The 22,787-nt window shown below is 35.0% G+C and overlaps 1 protein-coding gene across 2 annotated transcripts; it reads left to right on the top strand.

Annotated features, from left to right (window-relative positions):
* Window positions 1-225: 225 nt before the first annotated feature.
* On the top strand, window positions 226-19,765 carry LOC6638944 (5,10-methylenetetrahydrofolate reductase). Of its 2 annotated transcripts, none has more exons than XM_023180068.2 (4): window positions 226-300; window positions 17,881-18,534; window positions 18,605-18,702; window positions 18,772-19,765. In XM_023180068.2, the coding sequence occupies exons 2-4, from the start codon at window positions 18,045-18,047 to the stop codon at window positions 19,141-19,143; spliced, it is 960 nt and encodes a 319-aa protein (XP_023035836.1). In that variant the 5' UTR covers window positions 226-300; window positions 17,881-18,044; the 3' UTR covers window positions 19,144-19,765. The 2 variants fall into 2 exon arrangements, with proteins under 2 accessions (XP_023035836.1, XP_046867987.1); XM_047012031.1 differs by having other exon boundaries at window positions 227-300; window positions 18,608-18,702.
* Window positions 19,766-22,787: the final 3,022 nt, after the last annotated feature.

Here is a 22,787-nt window from a genome sequence, read left to right as displayed (position 1 = left end):
AAAAGCGGAGACTCAAACTCCGGCTTAGAGTCTGACTGTGACTGTGGTTCTCTCTGTTCTGTCTGGCTTAGACACACAGCGCCTTTGCTCAGCGATTTTTATCACAAATGACTGATGAATATGCCATTAAAGATATATGTAGACAGAGGTACATACATACATACATATATACTTATACTTATATATATAAACGTACGTCTATGCTGAGTATCAAGTACCCAGTCGTAGGAGTAAAAGAAATGTGTCAGAATTGGAAGAGACACAGCCTCAACAACAACTACAAGGAAAGAATAACAAAAGGTAAAAGCAAACAAACATATTTAGAGGCATATATGCTATAATTTAATATATATATGTACATACATACATATGTATGTATGTTCAACTGCGTGAACTAAAATAAGAACTAGGAAGATTTAATTCAAATTACAATAAAGCCTTATAAAACATAGTCAAAGTGAAGAATTTTAGGCCCATCAAAAGTCCCAGCATAAAAATTCTATTATTTTTTATTTCTAATTATAAAATTGATAGAACTTGGTAGCTCTTGAAACAGCCATACAGACAACCTGCTCACCTTTTGTGCTGTCTATGATTTAAAATCTTATAAATTAGTAAAATTTATTGACCTCAAGCCGGCTTAAGCCCAGTTTTGATTGATTCCTAATTATATTGAATACAAGTTTTTCCAATTTTCGGATACAAGTTATAATTATGTTTCAATCAAATTTTAATTGTTTACAATTATAGATTGTTAATATAGATTTAAGCTAAGGAGGTAAGGGAATCGGTGAAGAAATCGATCATTTTAAGGAAAATCGGTGAAAATTGAACTTAAATCAGTTGAAATCTCAGAAACTTGAGAGGTAAAACATCGTTCTTAGGAAAAGAAATGTCCCTTACTTGCCTTTCGAAAAATACATCTATTAGATATAGCAACAGCTTACTCATGATTATATTCCTATTCCTATTCCATTTTTTAAATCTTGCCTAATTTTTGATTTTGGACTTTTCAATGTTTTGGTATGAACGTAAAAAAAATTCTATTAAAGCTATGAAAAGAACTTGACCAACGTTCTATTGAACGTTGAAATAATTAGCTCAGACTTAGGTCGCAGTTTAGATATGATAATGTGTATTTAAAATATATAAATATATTTGTATACATAGATATAATATAATAGGGAGGGGCAATACTTAGCGCAAATCGAAGACATTTAAATGTTATGACAAAAAAAAAACTAAATAAATTATCAAAATAAAGTATTAAAGAAAATTTAAAGTGAAATAATTAGAATTGGAAATTATAATTAAAATCTTTAATTTAACGATTGCCTTGTAACTATGTAACTGCTGCTAGCAAAATGCTTATACTAGTATGAAGAATAGGTTCTACCAAAAGAACTTGTTCTTTTGTTTTGGTTGCTAATTTAGAATTTTCATAACTATAGGGTAATTTTTTTAAAGACACTTATACATAAACATAAACATGTATGTATGTATATACTACAATTTAGTTACCATTTATTTGTAATTCTTTTTATACTTTATCTAATAACTCTTTAATGCCCATTAATAAAATTAAATCCTGCGAAGTCAAATCATATATCATAGACCCCCTCCCTTAGCCATGGCCAACAAATTCAGTCAACACGAATGGGTAGATGAGAAGTGGGGAGGTGGGGGAAACCTTACACGATGTCGCGACGACGTTTTAGTTTTGTTCGATGTTGTTTTTGTCAATTTGTGATTGTCTTCGATCGACTGAAAGCGCATGGCCCAAGGGGCTCTGCCCTGCCCTGGCGGCTACTGCGATTGTCTGGCTTTTGGGTCTTTGGGACAACGCCTCCATTTACACACATACACACACACACACACACACACACACACAAAAACAAAAAGTTTTTGTTTAATTTACCAAACTTCTTTTTTATTGTTTCGCTTTCAAGTTTTAGAGTGTGCCACATTAATTGCTTGTTGGGTTTTTTTTTGTCTGTTGTTTGTTTGCTCATCGCCGGCAACTTTCCAAAAAAAAAAAAAAAAACAAAATGTTTGTTTGATAAATGTTGCGCTTTGAAATATTAATTACACTTGTGTGTGTCTGTGTGTGTGTGTGTGTGTGTTTTTGGGTGTTGAAATTTATTGAAGACACAAACACAAGACACTTTCAATGGGCCGAAGCTAAAGGCGAAACAGGGCAGCAAGTGGCATGAGAGGTGTGTGGGGGAGGGGGCGGAGGATGGCCGTGGGGGGTGGGAGGAAAAAGAGATTTATGCCCCGACCAAAGCAGAGCAGAGCACAGCAAACTGCTTTCTATATAGGGTTTGGCAGACTGTTTTTGTTTCCTTCCCCTCCCCACCTCCCCCTCTGGTAATTGCGATGCTAATACGCTAACAAATATTTCACTCAAGTTATTTATCTTTCAAGTTAACAGAATTACAAAAACCAAATCTTGATAATCTCTCACACCCCTCCCAAGAATAGAAGGGGCAAACTGTTGAAATAAAACAAATGCAATTTATGTATAAAATATCTAGAAAAAATTTAGATAATTTTCTATGATTTCTAATGATTTAAGCTAATACGGATGGAGATATGCTGGCAATCAACAATAGGAAGAAGAACTAACAACATTTTTTTGTTGTATGTTTTTTGCAGATACTTTTCATTAATGCTCAAGAGTGGGAGGAGGGGGAGGTGGCTTCATTTCGTTTCATTACAATTCATTTCATTTCATTTGATTCTCATCATTTGTGCCTTCATCTGTTAGCAATCAAAAGTTTCCTAAGCGCTCCCAATGATAAAAGAACTCCACAGGGATAAGGTGAAGCAGGAGGTGGTGGTGGTGGTCGTGTTGATGAGATGAGATGAGTTAGAGGGTCCTTCTTGTTGCCATGGTCCGGATCTGGCCTGCAATGGTCATCGACTATGCAATGAAGTGTAAATGAGCAAAATATTATACTACAGAATTGCAAAAATATGCCCCCAGGGTGGGCTGAATTGATGATGGAATGGTACACATATAGGATGGCGTTGGTTGGTTTGCCTAACGAATGAGATGAGATTAGATCAGGAATGAGATGAAATGAGAGATGCTTATAGTAACAGTAATAATCGAATGCAAAAAAGGCTAACGGATGGAAAGCAGAAAAGTTGGTGGTTTTTTGTTTTTCAATTTGAACGCCTGCCTGCTTGACTTGGCTTGGCTTGGCTTGGGCGTCATCCTGGCCACGTTTTCCATGTTTAATTATAACTAACTTCAGTGCAAAATGTTGCCGTCGACGTTGCCGCCTCAAGGGAAATTTCCAGCAACTGCTGCTGCTGCTGCTGCTACCACCTTGGTTTCAATTTGATGATGGAAAAACTTTCGCATTATGCCGCAGCAAATTCAATTCAATTTCATAAGTTTTCATCTCACTGTGGCCAAATGTTTTCTTCTGTGTGTGTGTGTGTGCGCCTAAATTGAATATTGATTATGAAAATAATAAGCCAAACAAATTGCGTAACTTTGCTGCCAGCCAGCCAGCCAGCCTGCCCGCCTGCCTGCCTGCCTGACAACAACAGGAGCAACAGCAGGCAGAAGGCAGCATCCTTTTCAATGGAGGCGTGGCTCAAGTGTCCATTGATTGACTGACAACATGGCGTATGCGTAATAAGCAGATTGGGGGCGGTTAGAATCAGAGGAAGCGGCAGTTCGGCGGCGGCGGCGGCGGCCTGGAGCCCCCTAATCAAAGAGTGTTAATTTTCCCAAAGGACTTTTGTTTTTGTGTACCCTCATCATTATGGCAGTCCACCTTCTCCTTCATGCCCACCTCCCACCCAACGCTCAGTTTCTCGGCAACATTTTGACGCGTTCGTGATGAAAAACTAATTTGCTTGGCCAGTTTCCTGTTCTCTTCTCTGCTTATGTTCAGAGTCTCCCCTTTTTCTCTTCTTTTTTTCTTCTTTTCGTTCTTATTGTTGTTGTTATTGTTGTTGTTGGTTTATTAATAAATTAAGCAATTAAATGTGCTGGACGCTTTTGTTTGTTTTAATGAAAATCGAATAAATCGCGCTTGTGTTCGTGTTCGCATTCACATTGAATGCGGAATGGGGGGGGGAAGGCGTGGCTTTTGCGCAAAAATGAAGTTGGGTCACGTGCATTCTGCATAATTTTCCATTTTCATTCTTCTCCACTTCTACTATTTGTGTCATACAATATGCCACATGCCACATGGTTTTGCCATACTTAACTTTTATTCGCTCCACCGCAACATCTGTTTTTCTTGCAAGAAACTTTCCATTCCACGTTGCGTAATTAGTTGAAAGAGAGAGAGAGAGAGAGAGAGAGAGAGGGAGAGAGAAGGAGTAAGAGAGACAGAATACTAGGTAACAGGTTTAACCCATTCCATTTATTCCAATTCAAAGTGCTAAATAATAATGACTTGGATTAAGAAAAAGCCTACGGCCAGCAGCAGCAGCAGCAGCAGCAACAGACAAAATTAATTCTATAAATTGGCATTTATAATATGATTATTAAATAAATTATTCTCACAAACCTACTAAGCAGATGTCAATCGGCTCTAAGAAGAGCTTAATTGCTCAACTGTTTAAACTAATATATATATAGAAACTAGATAGTCTCTTAATTATCATAATTCAAAATAAATAAATTAATCAACGTTTTAATAGAGCCATGAGTTTGAAGCATTGGAACCAATTTAAAGAGTTCATTTTATATTAGAAGCACAGAGAATGTAGATATATGAAGAAACTATTGCAATCTTAATCGGCACTTTTAAGAGCTTAGTTGCTATTTTCAGAAAGGAGAACTACAATTTTCTTGAAAATTTTATTATATATATTATTTTAAATTAAAGTACCAAAAATAAATTTAATTTCTAATTTTTGGTTATAGAATTCTAAACAGTTTAAAGATAATAAAATGCTATAATCACTTGTCAATTTAATAAAATTAAGTAATATTATAGTCCTAAAGCAGATGGTAGAAGTGTTTATCATATGTATATATACATATGTATGTAAGTTAATGAAAATTCTTTCAAAACACTAAAATGTAATGTAATTAATAGCTGTTTGTTTCTTTTTTTTTTTAGTTACAGGTAAAAATGAAACATTCAAGTGATATAGTTTTACTATATAGTACTTAATATATATGAGAAATGACAAGGATTATATATACATATCAATCTGCCTTAGGTCGGTTTGTGTTGGAGTTTGCATTGGGGTTCGCTTTCATTCATTTCCCCTTCCGGTTTCCGGTTTGTATCTGTCTCTCACTCTTCCTGTCTCCCTCTCTCTCTCTTCTCTTACCACTTTGCGCGTTTATTAATGCTTACAAGCTTAAGCCAAATATCCTCAGTTAATAGACCATTCAAATACGCATAATTATATCCTTGTCCTTGTCTGAGATTTTCGCTCTTCAAACGACTTAATCGTCTTGCGTTTAATCTAACAAATAACCCCAGGCCGAATGCCATAAAGCTTTTCTGGTGTCGCCTTTCGTCATGTTATTTTTATGTTTTTTTGGTTTTTTTTCTTTCCTTATATTTTTTTTTTTTTACAACATTTAAATTGCTTGAGGCTAATTTCTAAATTGCTGACGTGGCAGCAGAAAAAATAACACTCCACCCATCCAAAAAAAAAAAAAGGGAAATGTTTTAGGGGAAATTATTAGATGACGAGAAAACGAAAAGAACCAAGGAGAAAAAAACATACAAAAAAAAAAAAGGAAAAATTATTCTCAATAAATGAAAGTCAATAAAAGTTTTAAATAATTTGCTGCTCAATTTGAATGTGGGAAAAATCTATATATATATATATACCGAGATCTTTGGTAAGGTCTCAATTACCCCAGAATGGGACAAGTCGTCTTCTTTTTTTTTTATCAAATTTGCCTTCTTCCTTGACTGTTTTTAATACCCTAACAATAACAAGGTTATATGAATTTTAATGCATCCCTTGACCATCGAGATTGTAACTAGTAGAGATAATTTAATAAAGGATCATTAAATTTCAAATTATTTTTAGGTTTTGTTAAGTCTCTGCAGATCGTTAGATCTAAGGGTATTGGAAATTCGTCACTATTGAAATTAGCACGGTTCTCTGGTTTTTGTTTTTAATGAGAGCACACCCCGCAGGGGAACAATTAAAAAATGTAACGTGATCAAAATTTCGAATGTCTTTTTCTTAATTTTATTTTATTTTTTTTCATCTGTTTCCTTCTTCTTCTGGCGAGTCCTTGACTTGACTTGGTTGTCGCATCTTTCTCGTTCTCTCGTTCGCTGTGTGAAATTAGGCAAAGTGCTGGGGACTGTGGCTGGACTGGGCTGGTCGGTCTGTATGGCAAAAAGGCCATAAAAAGAGAAAAACTGCCGCCCAAAAACGTAAAGTTCGTAAAATTTTAATGAGTTTCGTTTGCTTGAGCATCGCTTGTGCTCGCTCGTCTTGGTTTGGTTTGGTTTTAATGTGCGTTTCCCTTTTGCTTTTCCGTTTCATTCCCATTTCCCATTTCTCTTTTACCATTTTTATACATATACTTATATATAAATTTTTTTTTTTTTTGGCCCCCTTCATTTTTCTGTTCTCCGCTCAAATGATGCGAAAAAATGTTAATGTAAATTTATATAGGAATATAATACGCTGAACGAGAAGAAATATATATACACACATACATATGTATGTATAGCAAAAGAAAGAAAAAAAAAAACGAATCGTAATAAATGCTCGTATAAATAAAGAAATTAAGCTAAAGCTCTGACGCCAAGTAACTTCAATTTGACAAATATTCCGAGAATTATATTATGCAGTCGAATAGAAACCGAAAAAAAAAATTTATAGAGCACAATTTTTATGTTATTTTACAACCAATTTCTTAGGCTCTAAAGATAAAGAAAGAATCACTTGGCATTTAGATTCTTTTCGGGGGAAAGAAAGAAAAATTATAGGAGCAGGTTTCCAAACCAAAAGTCATTAAATTAAGGTTAATATTTTGAAACCGAAAACCAAGTTGGTAATTTCAACCCTTTCTCCCCTCTTGTGCAATTGATAACTACTCTAGTTGGCCTGTCGAAGTTGTGCCCATGGGACGACTATTGTGGAAACTTTTTTTTTTTTTTGCGCAACTTGGTAACACCGAAAAAACACCACCAATGTCTGTGTCCCATAATGGTTCCTGTGCTCAATTATCAAGCATTATTATAACACTTTCTTTCACCCATCATCGGGTGATTATGTGTATGTGTGCGTGTGCCATTTTAACCACTAAAAATCAGATGAGCAATTAAAATGGAGAACAACACGCCCTCATCAAATGTCAAGTGCATAATTATCCACTACCAAAGTTATAAAAAGGTACCTCCTAGGTACACCATCAAAAACAACAGCAACAACAACAAAGAGTCAAAAATGATATGACCGACGACCCTTTGGACCTTTCAACCGTTTGCTGCCATTAACACATGGACATTGCCAGGAACAGGCAGAACAGATAGCACTGTTTAGAGTAAGAGTGAGAGAGCAAGAGAGAAAGGTAGAGAAATAGACAGACAAATGAGCAGCAATGACAAACGACAAAGACAAAAGGTTAATTACAACAACAGCAACAACAAAAACAACTAGCAAATGAACGAACCCCAAACCCAAACCTAAACCTAAACCCAACCGCAATCATGAAATGATCAAATTAATAAAGAGCCAGCAAACAATCGAGAAACGAAACGAAATAAAACGGACAACGTCAGCCGACGACAATAACAGCCCCTTCATGGGCGTAGGCCTAAAATAGTTTAGAAAAGAGGGGTAAATCCAAAATGTAAGCAAAATTTGAAGTTAATTTTTTTTAAGGATAAAACAAGTTGAGAATTATAATTAAATACAACGAAAAACAGGTAGATAATTCCAAAAAGCGATTTCGTGTCTATTCTCTTAGTGAATACAATTAAATCAAGGGAAATATCATGGGAAAAGCTGTCAATATTGAAGTTTAAACTATTCAAATGTCTATGCTAACTAGTATTTTCAAAAGTATATATGGAAGTCGTCATAACTTTATGTTACTCATAGAAAAAACTGTTAGTTCAACCGGACTACAATTGCCAATCATACCCGAGTAAAATGTAGAAGAATACAAAATCAATCGCTTAACAGTTTCAAAATAAGGTCTACATTAAACATAAACAGCATTAAAATATCTAATACTTATGGGCTAAACTAAAAGAAGTTATAGATAGTTTTTAGCCCTACAAACTTTACTTATTTCACTTTGATTTTAAGCGAGAGACTGAAATAAATGCCCCCTTTGCCACGGCCATGATCGGCACTGGTAATACCAAAGGGGGTGATTAGCTGAGAGCTGACATAGAACAAGGGTATGGGAGAGGGGGAAATGTGGGAAAATCGCATAGGAAAAACTACAACAACTCTATATGAGTGTGTGGAAATGGGAATGGAAATGGAAACAAACAAACATAAATGTAATTTATTTGCGTGTAATAAACCACAAAACAAAACTCGAGTCTCTTTCTCTCTCCTCGTTTTCGTCCCCGTCCATACTTTGTTGAAAAAAGAAGAAAAAAAAAACCCGAGTGGCCTGCACCCCATCTACCAACACCATCATCATCAGAACCATCGCCGACACCACCACCAACACCACCACTACCACCACCCTCACCCCCCTCTGTGGACACTCTCGATTCAATTTCGTACAGCTGCCACTCAGCTTAGGAAAATGCGGCTGACTGACTTGGTTTGTTGGTTGGTTGGTTGAATGGATGAAATGAAAGAAGAAACGAAAATAATAACGAAAAACATTTGATTGTGAAAATTAAAAAGATGATTTCTCACACGCGCTCTGTTACATGGGCCCAGCAGAGACGTCGTCATCGTCATCGTCATCATCATCATCATCATCATCATCATCACCATCATCCTTACCGTTCTTGAGATTGGCTGGGTGGTTTGGCGGGGGTTGTGGGCGGTAAGGTGAGGGGAAATTAGAATGAGTTAGCAAAGGATCACAGTGCAACAAAATTTATTCAAACTTATTTCAAAAACAGTATTGAATACGATTTATTTAAAATTCAAGGTAACGAGACAAAGTTGATATCCTTACTTCGCGTGGGGCTTAGGAAATGGCCACAAGTGGAAAAATAATAAAAGTTACCAAGTTTTGGTCCCGTTTTGGTCGCAGGCACCAATGAAATCGAATCTGAGCTTCGAAATGGGTCAATCTCCCACTCCCCCTACCTTATTTGCTATTTTTAATTTGTCTGGAAGGCAATGAGAAGATCACGCCTCGATTGATTTCTATTTCTGCTGCTTTTGGTTAAAATTCTCAACAGTGCATTCGAAAGATTATAATTTTAATATTATAAGTTGGTTAAAGTATTATGATTTCAGCTTTTGATAATGCTACACTTTACATTGCGCAGTTTTTAATAGTTTGAAAAGAAAATAGTAAAATCAATTTTCATTGAACTCATACCACGGTGAAAATCAAACGTTTCAGAGTTGTTTATATAGAAGCGAAGCAGCAGCAGCTTCAGAGCATCAACATCAACCGCCAGGACGATGATGTTGCCTTGTGTATGTTGACAGATAAACAAAAACAACTTTCGGGATGAATAGGTAACACACATAAACACACACACACACACAGGGAGAGTGGGAATGAAGCCCCATGGCAACATAGCAGAACTTCCATGGCAATCGCCCACCCTTCAAGGGCAGCAAAGATTGCGCGTGATTGCGTGTTAGTCCTGCTGCAGTCCTTGCCTTGCTTTGGCTTTGCTTTGGCTCTGCTCTGCTCTGTTTCTGCTGTTACCTCTCCTCGTGTCGAGAGCGTGTCGAGCGAATTCTTGTTTACCGTTGTTGCAATTGTTTTCGCCGTCATTATTATCGCTGCTGTTGCCCGTCGCCCGTTGCTGCTGCTCTACACTCTACACTTCACTCATCTCATCCACTCATCATCCTTCTGCCTCACCCTCTCTTGCTCTCTCTCTCTCATCCTTCGCATTCTCTGTACAGTGCTGAGACGGCTTTTTGAGCGCCCAAGTGCTGTGGCAAATTCGTTTTGAACGCCTCTCCAGGACCCTGGGCCCATTGTTCGCCATCCATGTTGATTATACTTACTCGTATGCGACGACAACGACGACTATATATATATGTTCATCTGTATGTACGTAGTGTACGTACTTTCGGACCCAGCATTGCTTTCAAGCACTTAAGAAAGTGCTCGAAGCCAAAGGGGGAAACTTGCAAATTCTGACTATGTATGTATATAATTTTTTTTCTTTCCTCCTGGGTGTCTGCAGCTGCAGTAACCTATGGGATTTTTACGTTGCAAAACAAAATAAAAAACTGCTAAAATCTGCAGTAAAAAATCATCATTAGAGCGACCAGAAGGTTCGTCAATTAGGCGTAAGTTGTACGCGTCGGGGTCACCACATGCTAAAATAGCAAAAACTAAAACTTGATTGAATTTAGTCGATGGAAAACAGGGTTTCAATTAATATTTAAGTGGATATTTGTTTCAAAAGGTCCACTATAATGTATGAAAGGTTCATAAATAAAAACCTTTTGAATACCTCTAAATGAGGCAATAAACTCTTGCAGTATCGAATATTACAGTTATAGCTTGCTAATATTTCATAGCCTAACATTTTTTTTTTGTTTGTCCAAATATTCGTAGATCTTCTGTTTTGTTTTATTTTGATTTTGTTTATTTATTTAACACTTTTGGGACAACATGGAACTCACATTTCACAAAGGCAGCCCTAAAAAAACAATATTTATTTACTTGTTGTTGTTGTTGTTATCCAAGTCAATGAAAGCAAAACGTCTTTGTCCGTTACCTAATTAGCAGAGAGCATAATTTTTGGACTTTCGTGTCCCAAAATTGGATCAGGCTAATGCGTGGCGACCTCCATCTCCATATCTCTTCCACCAGTCAACTGTCAAGTGCAGTTAGACAAATACACACACACACACACACCCAAATATAAGGCCCAAGAGCCCATAAGAGAGAGAAAGAGATGAAAGAGCCTCCGACCCAAAAAAAAACCTAAACAGCAAACACCAATTCCAAGCCCGAGAAACCCGGTACCCGAGACCCGGGGCCACTTTGACGCTGAAAGTAAACGCACGCAATGCCATTAGGCGGCGGCGGCGGCGACCTGCAACGGGCAGGCCAGGCACATAACCTCTATTTTCCTCTAACGTCAAACAACTTTGAGCATTTTCGACAAACATGTCACACACATTCACATTCATATGCTCAACGCATTGGGTTTTTGCGATTACTTGAGAGCCGCCGTCGCCGCCGCCGCCTTTTTGCCAACCATTCTACACACACAAAATTGACAGTGGTTCGAAATTCGAGAAGTCAGCCTCTTGTATTTGGCAATTTGAAACTACTTGGTTAATTCAATTTGAATTTGGCAATTCAATTGTCAAAAGAGAGAAATTAGATCAAAATTTGAAAAAACAAATGCAAAAACCATTTTCATTTCAACATGAAATATGGGAGATGCCTTTTCTGTGTGTGTGTGCGTACATATACATACATATGTATATTTTATGGAAAATTTGTAAATTTTTGCCTCACTGCTGCAACTAGGCGGCACTTGACACCCGCCGCATCGACATCATCGGCAGCCAGCACCAGCAGCAGCACCAGCAGCACCACCATCGATGGACAGGCTGACATGTATAGTGATGGTTCCTGGCCAGTTGCCACTATACACTCTCGTTTCTACTTCTACCCACTACTCTTACCCCTCTGCCCACTGCCGATTGTGCCGACTGACTGCCACTTTGGTCGAGTCTGTCCATCGTCGCCACCGCATAGATCCCAAAATCGTATCACACACACCGTTGCCTCCTATGCCGAGGCCTCTTGTCTTTGCCTTTCGTTCGGGCCCTTCAATCAGCTGTCAAATGAAAATGTCAAAATATCAAAAGTGAAAAAGGCAAAGTAAACTTAGGCCCGGTCTCGAGATCCCCATTATTGTATTTCAAGCGATGCCAGGCCTTTTAATAGGAGGCCGCGCTTTCTGTAGTTGTTGTTGTTGTTTCTGCTGCTGTTGTTGTTTGTACTTATGTCTTTGGTTGTCGTTTGGTCCGTTGATTCGTTAGTTTCGTCATGCCATCAGTCAGTCAGTCAGCCACTCAGCCAGTCCGTCATTCCGTCAGACTGCCATTCGTTCATTCCGTCAGTCAATTTGACTCAAAAATATATTGTGAAGAGTATTCACAACCAAAATAATACCAATCATAGTTGAATAATAAAATGAATTGAAAACCAAATGAATCAAATGAATAGTAAATTCTTTAATAAAATTACAAAGGAAATGAATAAATTCTTAAAACTTTTTGCAAAGATTTTGAAATATTGAACAACAAAACTCTAAATCAGACCCAGAGATCAGATTATAATATAACTCTTCTCATGAATTTGTATTTCAATTATTCAGATTTACTTTGATTTAAGAGATTTCATTAACTAAAAATGCAACAAGTTAAGGTTTTTTTTGTCTATTTTTGAGGTTATGTAGCATCAAAATTTCGGTATTATTGTTTTAAGTGTGAGTATTATTGTTTCAAATTCCTAAACTGGGGTACGGCATATCAATATATTTATTTGAATAGCCACACTAAACTTGTTTCGGTACATCTAGGCTAGAGGAGAAACTTTTTGCCATCATAAACCTTTACGTAAATGAAAGAAAACCGTAATGAAACTATTTTAGCTTTATGACACCATTGAAACAAATGGTGTTTCCTCGGTATGAAATAACTTTAGCCGATTTTGGAAAACAAAAACAGGGAGAAAGAGAGAGAGAGAGAGAGAGAGCGAGAAAAGTCTTCAAAGCAATGTTTATATCGGTAACCGAAATAGAAAATGGCAAGTTTAAAGCATGCTTTATGACACCACGGAATTGAATAATAAATCTATTTCGGTTGTATATACCCTCCATCTCCACCTCCACCTCCGCCTCCTCCCCCTTTGCCATGCCACTCCTTTGGCTATGGCAAACAGCTAACATATAGTAGATATTATATATACATACATATCTCTCGACTGTAAAGTGCTTCTGTCGCTTCGCTTGATGGGATTTTCGAGTTGAGCTGTTTCCTCAATACTTTTTTGTACACCTTTTTTTTTTGCTGTTGTTGTTGTTTTTATATATATATATATTTCTTGACTTTGCTTTTCGATTAGGCAGGCGTCACAAATCAATAGGCCATAAAAAAAAGAGAGAAAAACTTTAGCTTGAGTTTATCTTTTTGTTTGGTGTTGTTTTTTTTTTTTTGGTCGGTTGGTTGGAAAGCCATTTATGGGGCTGCTGTCGTCTCCATTGTACTAGCCTCATATATATACTATAGATTTTATACATATATACATACATACATCCAAACATATATATATATATTTTTTATTATTATTATTATCATTCCTTTTTTTTTCTTTCTTTCTTTTTTTTCGTGTGGGTGTCGCTCGTGCTATTAACGGGTTTTTTAAGACCTTTAACGGTTACTTTGTCGCGCTGCTCTTTCCATTTTCAGCAGATGATAAATAGTTTGGTTTACCTTCAAATGGGGAAAAAAACATACATACATACATACACACATACATACCTACGTACACATCTAAGTTGTCTTAAACATCAAATCAAAGTTGGGATCAAAAAAAAAAAAATGGGTTAATTTTTGTTGTTTTTTTTATTGTTTTCATAATTCTCTCAATATCTGACAAATGGCTTGAGAATATTTAATTTTTGAAAAATTGTAAATTGTTTTTTTTTTTTGTGGCAGGGGATGGATGCCCACGAAGGATGTCGAACGGAAAGTGGTGAATGTGGGGCAAAAAAAAAAAAAAACTCAGCGCAAAATTGTGGCAACTCATGGCGCAATCGTCAATTATGACCAACAAGGAACAACAAAACGGAAAAAATATTGTGTTCGATAATCAAACCGAAAATGTGCACAGCTTGACTCAAACACACGCACCCAAAAAAAACACAAAGAAAGAAGCCAAGCCAACAAAGAAAAAACAAAAAAGGGGGAGCAGAAAAAGGAGGAAAGCCCAGAGAAAGAGTGAAACGACACGCGGGGGGGGATGGCCAGGCCGAAAGGACTTTTAAACAGCAGGATATGCGTACATTTTGTGTGTGCGTATTTTTTTTTTCTGTGTATTTCTTCCTGTTTTCTCTTTTGGCAATTTGCCACCCGCCATACGCGTCACCCGGACCGAGCCCATAATTAAATTACATACGTACAAATATATTTCAGTACCGTATACTTATATACCCCTCTATATACCCTGTATAGTCCAAAAAAAAACCAAACAAAATGGTTATGACAGGGTACAGGGCAGGGAGAATTGCAAAGCCCTTACATCATGGAATATCTTGTATATAGGGTATCCATTAGGTCGGCATATGTTATGGCCCAGTCAGCCCTGGCGCTTGGCTGACTTGCTTTTTCCCTTATATGTATTTGTTTCGGGCGGAACTCTTTTTTTTCAAGGCTAACCTTCACCGCCTTCAATTCACCCTCTTACTCTCATATACACATCATCATCATGTTGTTTTTCCATCGACATCCGGACGAAAATGACAATGAAAATGTGAAAATAAATATTCCCATTGAAAATGTTTCATCATCCCAAAAATTGTTATTTTTGCTATTTAAGTAATTATGTTTACAAAATAGTCAAAAATTACTCCAAAAGACTTGCAATAAATTTTCTATAATTTACTTTAATTCAATTAAATTTAGTTCTTTTAGCTTTAAAAATTTCAATAGTTTTGTTTTGATTTGATTTGTTTTTTGTTACATTTGTTAAATGATAGTTAATATTATTGTTTTTTGGACCTCAAACCTAAGAAAACCCAGCAAGAATAACATTACTTCACTTTAAAATCAAAATTAGATCAAAAACTATGAATTTTCGTATCTCGCTGTAATTAGTTTATATATTTTTTAAAGTTGACTTAAGATTTTCTTCCCTTAAGGTGAGATTTCATATGATTTTCTGGAACCTTTCTGCACCCCATTTGAAGCTCACGATTTTGATTGATTGAATGATTGATTGAAAAAAACGTTTTATGTAAATTATGTTGAGTAAAATTTTTAAACTAATAGCAAATCAACTACAAATTGTTTAAACATTTTCACCGCTGAAAAGTTGTGACAATTTTGTTCTTCAGGATATTTTATTCAATAGATTAGTCGTAACCTTATCTAAAATTCTAAGAAAATGGAAAAGTTATAATTGCCTTAGAAAGTTGGCCAATAGAAAATTTGCTAGTGAGAAAGATTACTGCAAAAGGTATTAAACTTTTTTTTAGAATATTGATTTTGGAATATTCAGCTGTGCATTTTCACAGTTTCAATTATATGGTCGATATCTGTGCATTATGTATGAGATAATGATTACATTCTCTGGTTTCTGGTAATTCGAAGGACTTTCATTGAAACAAATTGAATATTTCCTTTCAATTCGTGTGCGACTTTTTGCCTGGCAACCTACTAGATTGAATTGTGACCTTGAATTTCATATCGGCAAGCAAAATAAATGAGTGTGAGTCCTCCTCAGCAGGGCAGGATTCGGATTACCAATGCGCTGCGCGTGACTTCCAGTTAAGTCCTAATTATGTCAGTTACTCATACGAGATTGCTGCCACGGGCCCAAAGACCCAAGCAAAGCGAACTGAACTGAACTGAACTGAACTGAATGAGTGAGTGAGTAAGTGAGAGAAGGATGCGTGCCTGGCACGTTCGCTTGGTCTTACAGCTCAGGCATGGGGCGGCGAGTAGCAATGGGATGACGCAATTTTCAGATCAACAAAGGTGGTCCAACATCCAGCAGGACCAGCTTCTTGTCTATAGAGCCCATAACCACACACATGAGGGTTGTTGCTGACGCTCCTTCGTCGTTGTCGTTGTCGTTGTCGTCGTCACCCATTCATTCATTCATTTCTTTAAACAGATTTCAGCTATTATAATGATGCGATTTCTGCAGCAACAACCGAAACAAAAAAAAATTATCAACCCTCTTTTTGCCAACAGGGTAAAACCAAAAACGCAGCCGCCATTCCGTGAGTCAGTCAGTCAGTCAGTCAGTCAATCAGTGAGTCAGTGGGAAAGCTGAGCAACAGCTACAGAGCTGCTATAGAGCTGCCAAGCCAGCCCACTCACCCAGTTACGAGGGTCCTTTGTGCCATGCGCTTAGCAACAAGCAATAAATTTCGCCTCTCTCTCTGCTGCTGCTCCTGCTGCTAGGCTGGTACAATTTCAACCTATATAGGCATATAGGTAAAATAATTCCGCCCGGCACTCACATCACGGGCACCGCATCTGGCCACGGTGGTGGATAGATGAATAGATGCATCGCACCCTCAGATTTTTGTTTTCAACCCCCAAAAAAAACACGTAGAAATGTAATATCGACTGAGTGAACAACTCTATGGAAAATTCCATGCATCCCGAAATGTATTTTATGTACACGGAATTGCATCATTCGAGAATCTTCCGTTGTATAATAATAATCCACTCGATTTCTATAAGTACAATTTCAATTTAAAGGGAATTGCCATGAAAAGATTATACACAAAAAAGGATCTAAGTCTATCCAATCAATAGAAAACTTTTAACAATCTTTTATTAGTTTCAATTGAAAATGCATGAGATTAATTGCCAACGATCTATATCAATAAATGGTCAAAGGTTTTCATCTAAGAACTTTTTCTCTACAAAAATCAAAGACTCTGTTTCTGATTATAAAGATATATATATATATATATATTCATTTACCCTTACTATTCTTTAAGCCATCATTTGACATCATTTTCGTTGCTCCCATTTCTTGTCTTTTGCGGAATGTTTAAACAATTACACACTACAACAAAACTTTTGCAACTTTGATCAACATTTAGGACGAGGTTCAAGTCTAAAAAAATTACCATTTTTAATGCAATTTTTGTTGATATATGTATTTGCTCAATTTGCAAAATGTCAAGATAGACAATCAATATATTTTTATAAGTTTCATTGGCATTTCACTTAGACATAATTTTAAGATGTTTGTTTTTTGACTGGAAATGGGAAATGTTGTTTTGGAACCGCATCTTCTTTTTTGGAAATCAAATCAAACACTTTCTTTAACTCTGTCCCAACTCTATTCAAAATTTTACTTAGAATATTTTCCCACATAATTTCCATAATTGTTTCAAAATGTCTAAATTTGGTACAAGGCTTACCTTAACTAAGAAAAACTATATTTTAAAAATTAAGTAAACGAATACTTTATGTTTTGAAAAAACATTATATTATATTTTTTATGCAGAATGCACTTATTATACTTAATTTTTACAGTTTTTCCTTCACTATGATTTCTATCCCAAGAGCAAAAGGCTTTATTACACTTCAAATGGCCCATTTTGATTCTAGTTTTTCGATAGAAACTCCCTTCGCAATTTTAGCGGTTCTTTTCATTTGTCAATTGAGACATTTATTATATTAAAAGCCCCCTTTTAAAAGTCATTGTTTATCATTTCGTAGGACTACAAAAATACACTCACAATTTTCACCGTTTTTGTTTTAAAAGGAACTCGATTTATTGTGTCGGTTTTAAGAATCAAATTTTCTTGTTCTCTTAGATAAATAAACCGGTAATTTAAATATATCTCTCGTCTAACGATTTCAATTCTTTCTGCTTTGACCCTAATTGTAATTAAATGAGAAGTTGGCTAATTTATTCAACAACTAAACTATTCAAAGATTCAGAGATTGGTCAAAATTGCTCAAATGTACTTGCAAACATACATATATGTATAATTATTAATATAAATATTGTTTATGCTTAATGACTTGCAGCATTATAATAAAAATCGGCCAGTTTTGTTTACCACATACAAGCAAAAGTTCATAGAGCAACATCGCTGATAATCGCTGTCGCTGCTGCTGCACAAACAAATGCTCAGAGATCAGTGTCTGAATTGGTTTTCAACTGAACAGATCGGCAAATCAAACAGTTTACAATGTTTCCGCCAGTCAATTCAAGTTCAGGCTATGAGCCGTGTGTAAAATTTGCCCCATCTCAATTGTCATCGAGTGAGAGAAGAACTAATGATATTGGTTTGGGATCATTGATTGAAAATCTTACGGCCCGTCAAGAGTTCTTCTATGGCATTGAGATATCAGCATTGACAGCAAATCAACCCACCTGTTTGGATTTTAATGAATTTTTGCCAACTTTGCCAGCATTTGTCAGCTTAGTCTGGCTGGGAATTAGCTACTGGAATATACCAATGGATGAGAATTATTCTTTGCAATTGGCCAAACATATGGAATCACATATACCAGTCTTGGCCCATTTGTCGGCCTATCGTATGACTGAGGAGCGTTTAAATGAATTTCTAGCTAAGAATTTTCGTAATGTTCTAATTGTACGCGGTGATGAGATACATGAGGGTCAAAAATTTACCTACGGTCGAGAGATGATTGAATATGCAAGACAGCAACGAAAAGGTAAACGAAATAGAGTTCCTTCTTAGTGGTTCTTTTGATTTATTTATTACTTGATGGCCCTTTTTCGTAGCAGATAACCTATCGATTGGTGTACCCGGCTATCCTGAAGGTTATCATAAAAATCCCATAAATGATCCCATACTCAATATTCAATATTTGAAGGAAAAGGTAAAACACAATTTTGAAATTTTAAATCTTTCAGTCATATATCTTCTCTTCTCTCTCTCTTCTTTTCAGATCTCTGCTGGTGGTGAATTTATCATAACCCAGACATGCTATAGTTCTCAGAAGATTATTCAGTTTATCAACGATTGTCGGGAAGCCAATGTTACAGTGCCCATTATAATTGGTATTATGGTGCCCGATTCTGTAAGGAATTATCATATAGTGAAGAATATCACAGGCGCCCGATTGCCCAATGAAGTGAATGATTTAAGTGTTAATGCCGATGATATATTGAAATTCTTTGTAGATCTGACTGTGCGTAATATACGTGATATATTCACTGCTAATTTGGGTATACAAGGTATACAATTTTTCACCATGAATCGTTTTAGACCTGTGCAAATGGTTCTCGATGAATTGCGCACATTAAAGATACTTCAATAAAATACAAATAAAAAATGGAAAGGAAACAAAAATAATGCAAGCTCTCTCTCGACAAGTTTGCCATTTATATGTCATTGTCATCAATGTCACTCAAAATTTGCGAAAATGCGTAGATATTTTTGATGAAATAATAGAATTGTTGAGTCATGGGCGGGCCACCTTTTCTTTGCTTCCTTTTTTTTCCTAACCTAACCCTGTTTCTAACCAAGGGTTGCTTTCGCACTCGAACACAAAGAAACACACACACTCACACACATTAAAAGGTCTTTTAACAAAAACAACATTTGACATTTGTAACTTGCGGTTGATCAGCCATGAAGAAAAGGATAAACGCTGCTTGATGCCACACACACACACAACTCAGAAGACGACATACTCAGAGAGAAGGTGACGGTGACATAAAATCCTGAAGGGGTTGCTCGCCCCGGTGATGACGCATTAGGGCAAGGGCTACGCCTCATCATTGCCACCAACAAATCCGGCTAGTTATTTTTGCAGCTGCTAGCTGAAAGCTTGAAAAATGATTTGCGAAAATATTTTGCTCCACCGCTCCACCATCCCCTCTCATCTCGTCAAGCATCTTCCCGTTAACATTTCCCTGGGGAGCAACACACAAAACATATCTCTCTACGTATGTATGTATATATGTGTGTATGTATGTACATACATATGTGTATGTGCGCACTTTGCAAAACAAACAAACAAACATTGCTATTCCGTGACCCTGTTTGAAATTTGAAAGAATAAACATGCTAAAAAATATTTAAAAAAAATAAAAGAAAATTATTTTATTTTTTATTTTGTTTGAACAATAAAGAAAATTTTGTTGAAAAAAAAAACATTTCAAAATATAAAAAAATGTTTGAACAAATCAAATAAATATTAAAAAATATAAAATAAATTTTTTTAAACATTAAAAGAAATGTTGAAAACAAAAAAACAATAGATTAAAATATTACAAAAATACAAAAATATTTAATAAAATAAAAAAATAAAATATTTCTTTGAGAGATGAAGCTCCAATTTTTTCCCTGCCCTCTGTCCCTGTCATTGTCTATCCTTTTCTCTTTGAGGGTCAACTTATGCATGGTTAAGTGGTTTTATTTACTATATGTAACTAGTTATATTATCTTAGATCTATAATATATGTGTATACAATATTTTGTTCTTTAAGAAGCTTAAAATTTTATAGATTGTTTGAACTGAGATTAATAAGGAAAATAAATTATGCATTTCATTAAGGGTCATTAAGAATCTAAAAAAAAACCTTATTAATTCCTTTCCTATAGCCTCCTAAGATCCTTAATTTATACGAATTAATTAATTTTTTTTAGGTGATGCAATTAAATTACTTAAGAAAAAGAGTTTTTTTTATTAAAAAAAAAAAAAATTTTGCAAAGTATAAAAAAAATGTTTGAACAAATCAAAGAAATATTGGATAATTAAAGGCTCCCTTATCAGATTCTTCCTGATGGCAGGACTTTTGAACGTCAATATGAATTGTCATCATTGTCTCTAGAGAAAACAATATTAAATATGAATTTATATCATATATGCATCTACATACTTGTAAAAACAAAGAAACTAACTGCGTTTCGATGAGTTTTTCATTCCATCAAATTCCTAATGACGACAGATCTTACCTGACCTATATGTTCCAATTATGATACATGTAATTGGCCAACTGTGGGGTTGCACCCTCCTAAAGAGAATGAAATTTTCTGACATCTTGAAAGCACTAACCATATATAAAATTGTATCAATCTAACTAGTTCTCAAAGTTAGTTAGTTAAAACCTCTTTCACATGCCCCACACACACACACACGCACACACACAGTCTCATTGCAAAACTTACTGACTTGAGATTTTGCAATTTAAATTGACGAAAAATGAATAAATGGGAAAAAATTGATTGAAGTGCCTCTTGTTGTAATATGAAAAAGATCCGGTTAGGGTATACCCATACATACATACATTTGATGTCTTTGCAGCATTACTTTCATGTCAGTTCTTTCTTTTTTTCTTTGTATGTTGTTGTTGTTGTTGTTTTATTTATTTCTTTCTTTCTTTCTTTTCTTTGATTTGTTATGCGTCGTTTAATTTTATTTCAAAACAAATAAGCGTAAAATGAGGAAACTCACGATAAATAAAACCAAAAAGCAAACCAAACAGGCCTATGAATTTTCGTATCTGTGTGTGCACACAAGTATCCACACATGAGTGTGTGTGTGTGTGTGTGTGCATCCACAGCAAGAAAAACAACAAAGCAAAGAGCGCAAATCAACAACAACAACAACACCAACAGCAACAGCAACACGGCAAAGCCCCCATGCCAAGAAGACTAACGAAGAGTTGTCCGACAGGCCACAAACAAAGACAAACGTACAAAATACAAAATTAAAAAAAATAAAAAATAAATATAAATAAAAAAAAAAAAGAAAAGAAATATCAAAAACCAGAGGGCTTGGGGCTCAACTTTTTGCCTTAACCGTAGTTTCTATACCCTTGCAAATAGAATGTTATATATATATACTACATAAATATTACAAGTTCCACCGATTACTATCAAAAGTTTTCGCCTTATCCGAACTAATTTGGAAATTACACAAGTTAAATTTATGTAATAGTTTTAAAAACAAATTTCTAAACTTTTGTAATTTAAGTTTTTACATGAATTCTTTTGTTTAATATCGAAATGTTCGAACTTGTCACAACAATTTATAAGCAAAACTGTTATTTTTTAAATCAGTAAATATTTTTATTAAAAAAAATTTCTTACAATATTTTTATTAATTTGCAAATGAAATTTGTTTAAAAGTATAGTCAGGAAAATGTAAAAACATGTAAGTACCCACTGTATAAATTGTTTAAATTTAAATTTGTTAATTATTATATTTTTGTTTTTTTTTATACATTTTGATATTTTAATATTTTCTTTTTTTTTTTTGTTTTTGATACATTTTGATATTTGAATATTTTCCTTTAATTTATTTAAAATTTTTCTATATGTTTCATGTTTTAATATTTGATTTAAATTTTGGTATTACATATATGTGTTTAAAATTTAACATTTACATATTTAACCTTTCTTGATTTAACATATTATTTTTTTACCCTAAAATTATTCTTATTGTATTTAGGTTTAACTTTATAGTTTTTGTTGAAATTTTCACACGAATTCTACAAAAATAAATTGAATTCAAAAATATTTGGCAAATTTTCGTATATATTTGGATTTATGAGAAATTTTCAATAACAAATGGTCCTAAATATGTAAAGTCTTTTAGGTCATTTCTCCTATTTGAAGTCCTTTTGAAGGGGATGAATTTTTTATATGGAATAATTTAACCCGATTACTTTTTATTTATTTATGTATGTACATACTAGCAAAAAAACGATTAATTCTAAGTTCTAATGCCTTTGGGCTAAAATTTATCTAATTATTCGTTGCAATTTGACTTATTGATTAATTTTATAAAATTTAATATACATACATGAGAATTAATATGCAGGCAGAGAATAAGCCAATATAATTCATTTAAAATAATTATATCTACTTAATAGTCGCTGCCAACTTTAGTTAATATTGCATTTTCCCTATATGAAAGAGTATAAGAAAAAAAGTTTGCACTGCTACACACAG

This window comes from Drosophila willistoni (assembly GCF_018902025.1).
Source record: "Drosophila willistoni isolate 14030-0811.24 chromosome XR unlocalized genomic scaffold, UCI_dwil_1.1 Seg144, whole genome shotgun sequence".
NCBI lineage: Eukaryota > Metazoa > Arthropoda > Insecta > Diptera > Drosophilidae > Drosophila > Drosophila willistoni.
Note: the sequence above shows the minus strand (reverse complement) of the source record. Positions and strands in the feature narration are given on the sequence as shown.

What these genes read in the sequence shown, in the direction of transcription:
- LOC6638944 (XM_023180068.2), top strand. Translation starts at nt 18,045, where the DNA reads ATGTTTCCGCCAGTCAATTCAAGTTCAGGCTATGAGCCGTGTGTAAAA. An exon ending in TGCAAGACAGCAACGAAAAG is followed by an intron (nt 18,535 to 18,604) that starts GTAAACGAAATA and finishes CCTTTTTCGTAG; the next exon opens with CAGATAACCTATCGATTGGT. An exon ending in TTCAATATTTGAAGGAAAAG is followed by an intron (nt 18,703 to 18,771) that starts GTAAAACACAAT and finishes TCTTCTTTTCAG; the next exon opens with ATCTCTGCTGGTGGTGAATT.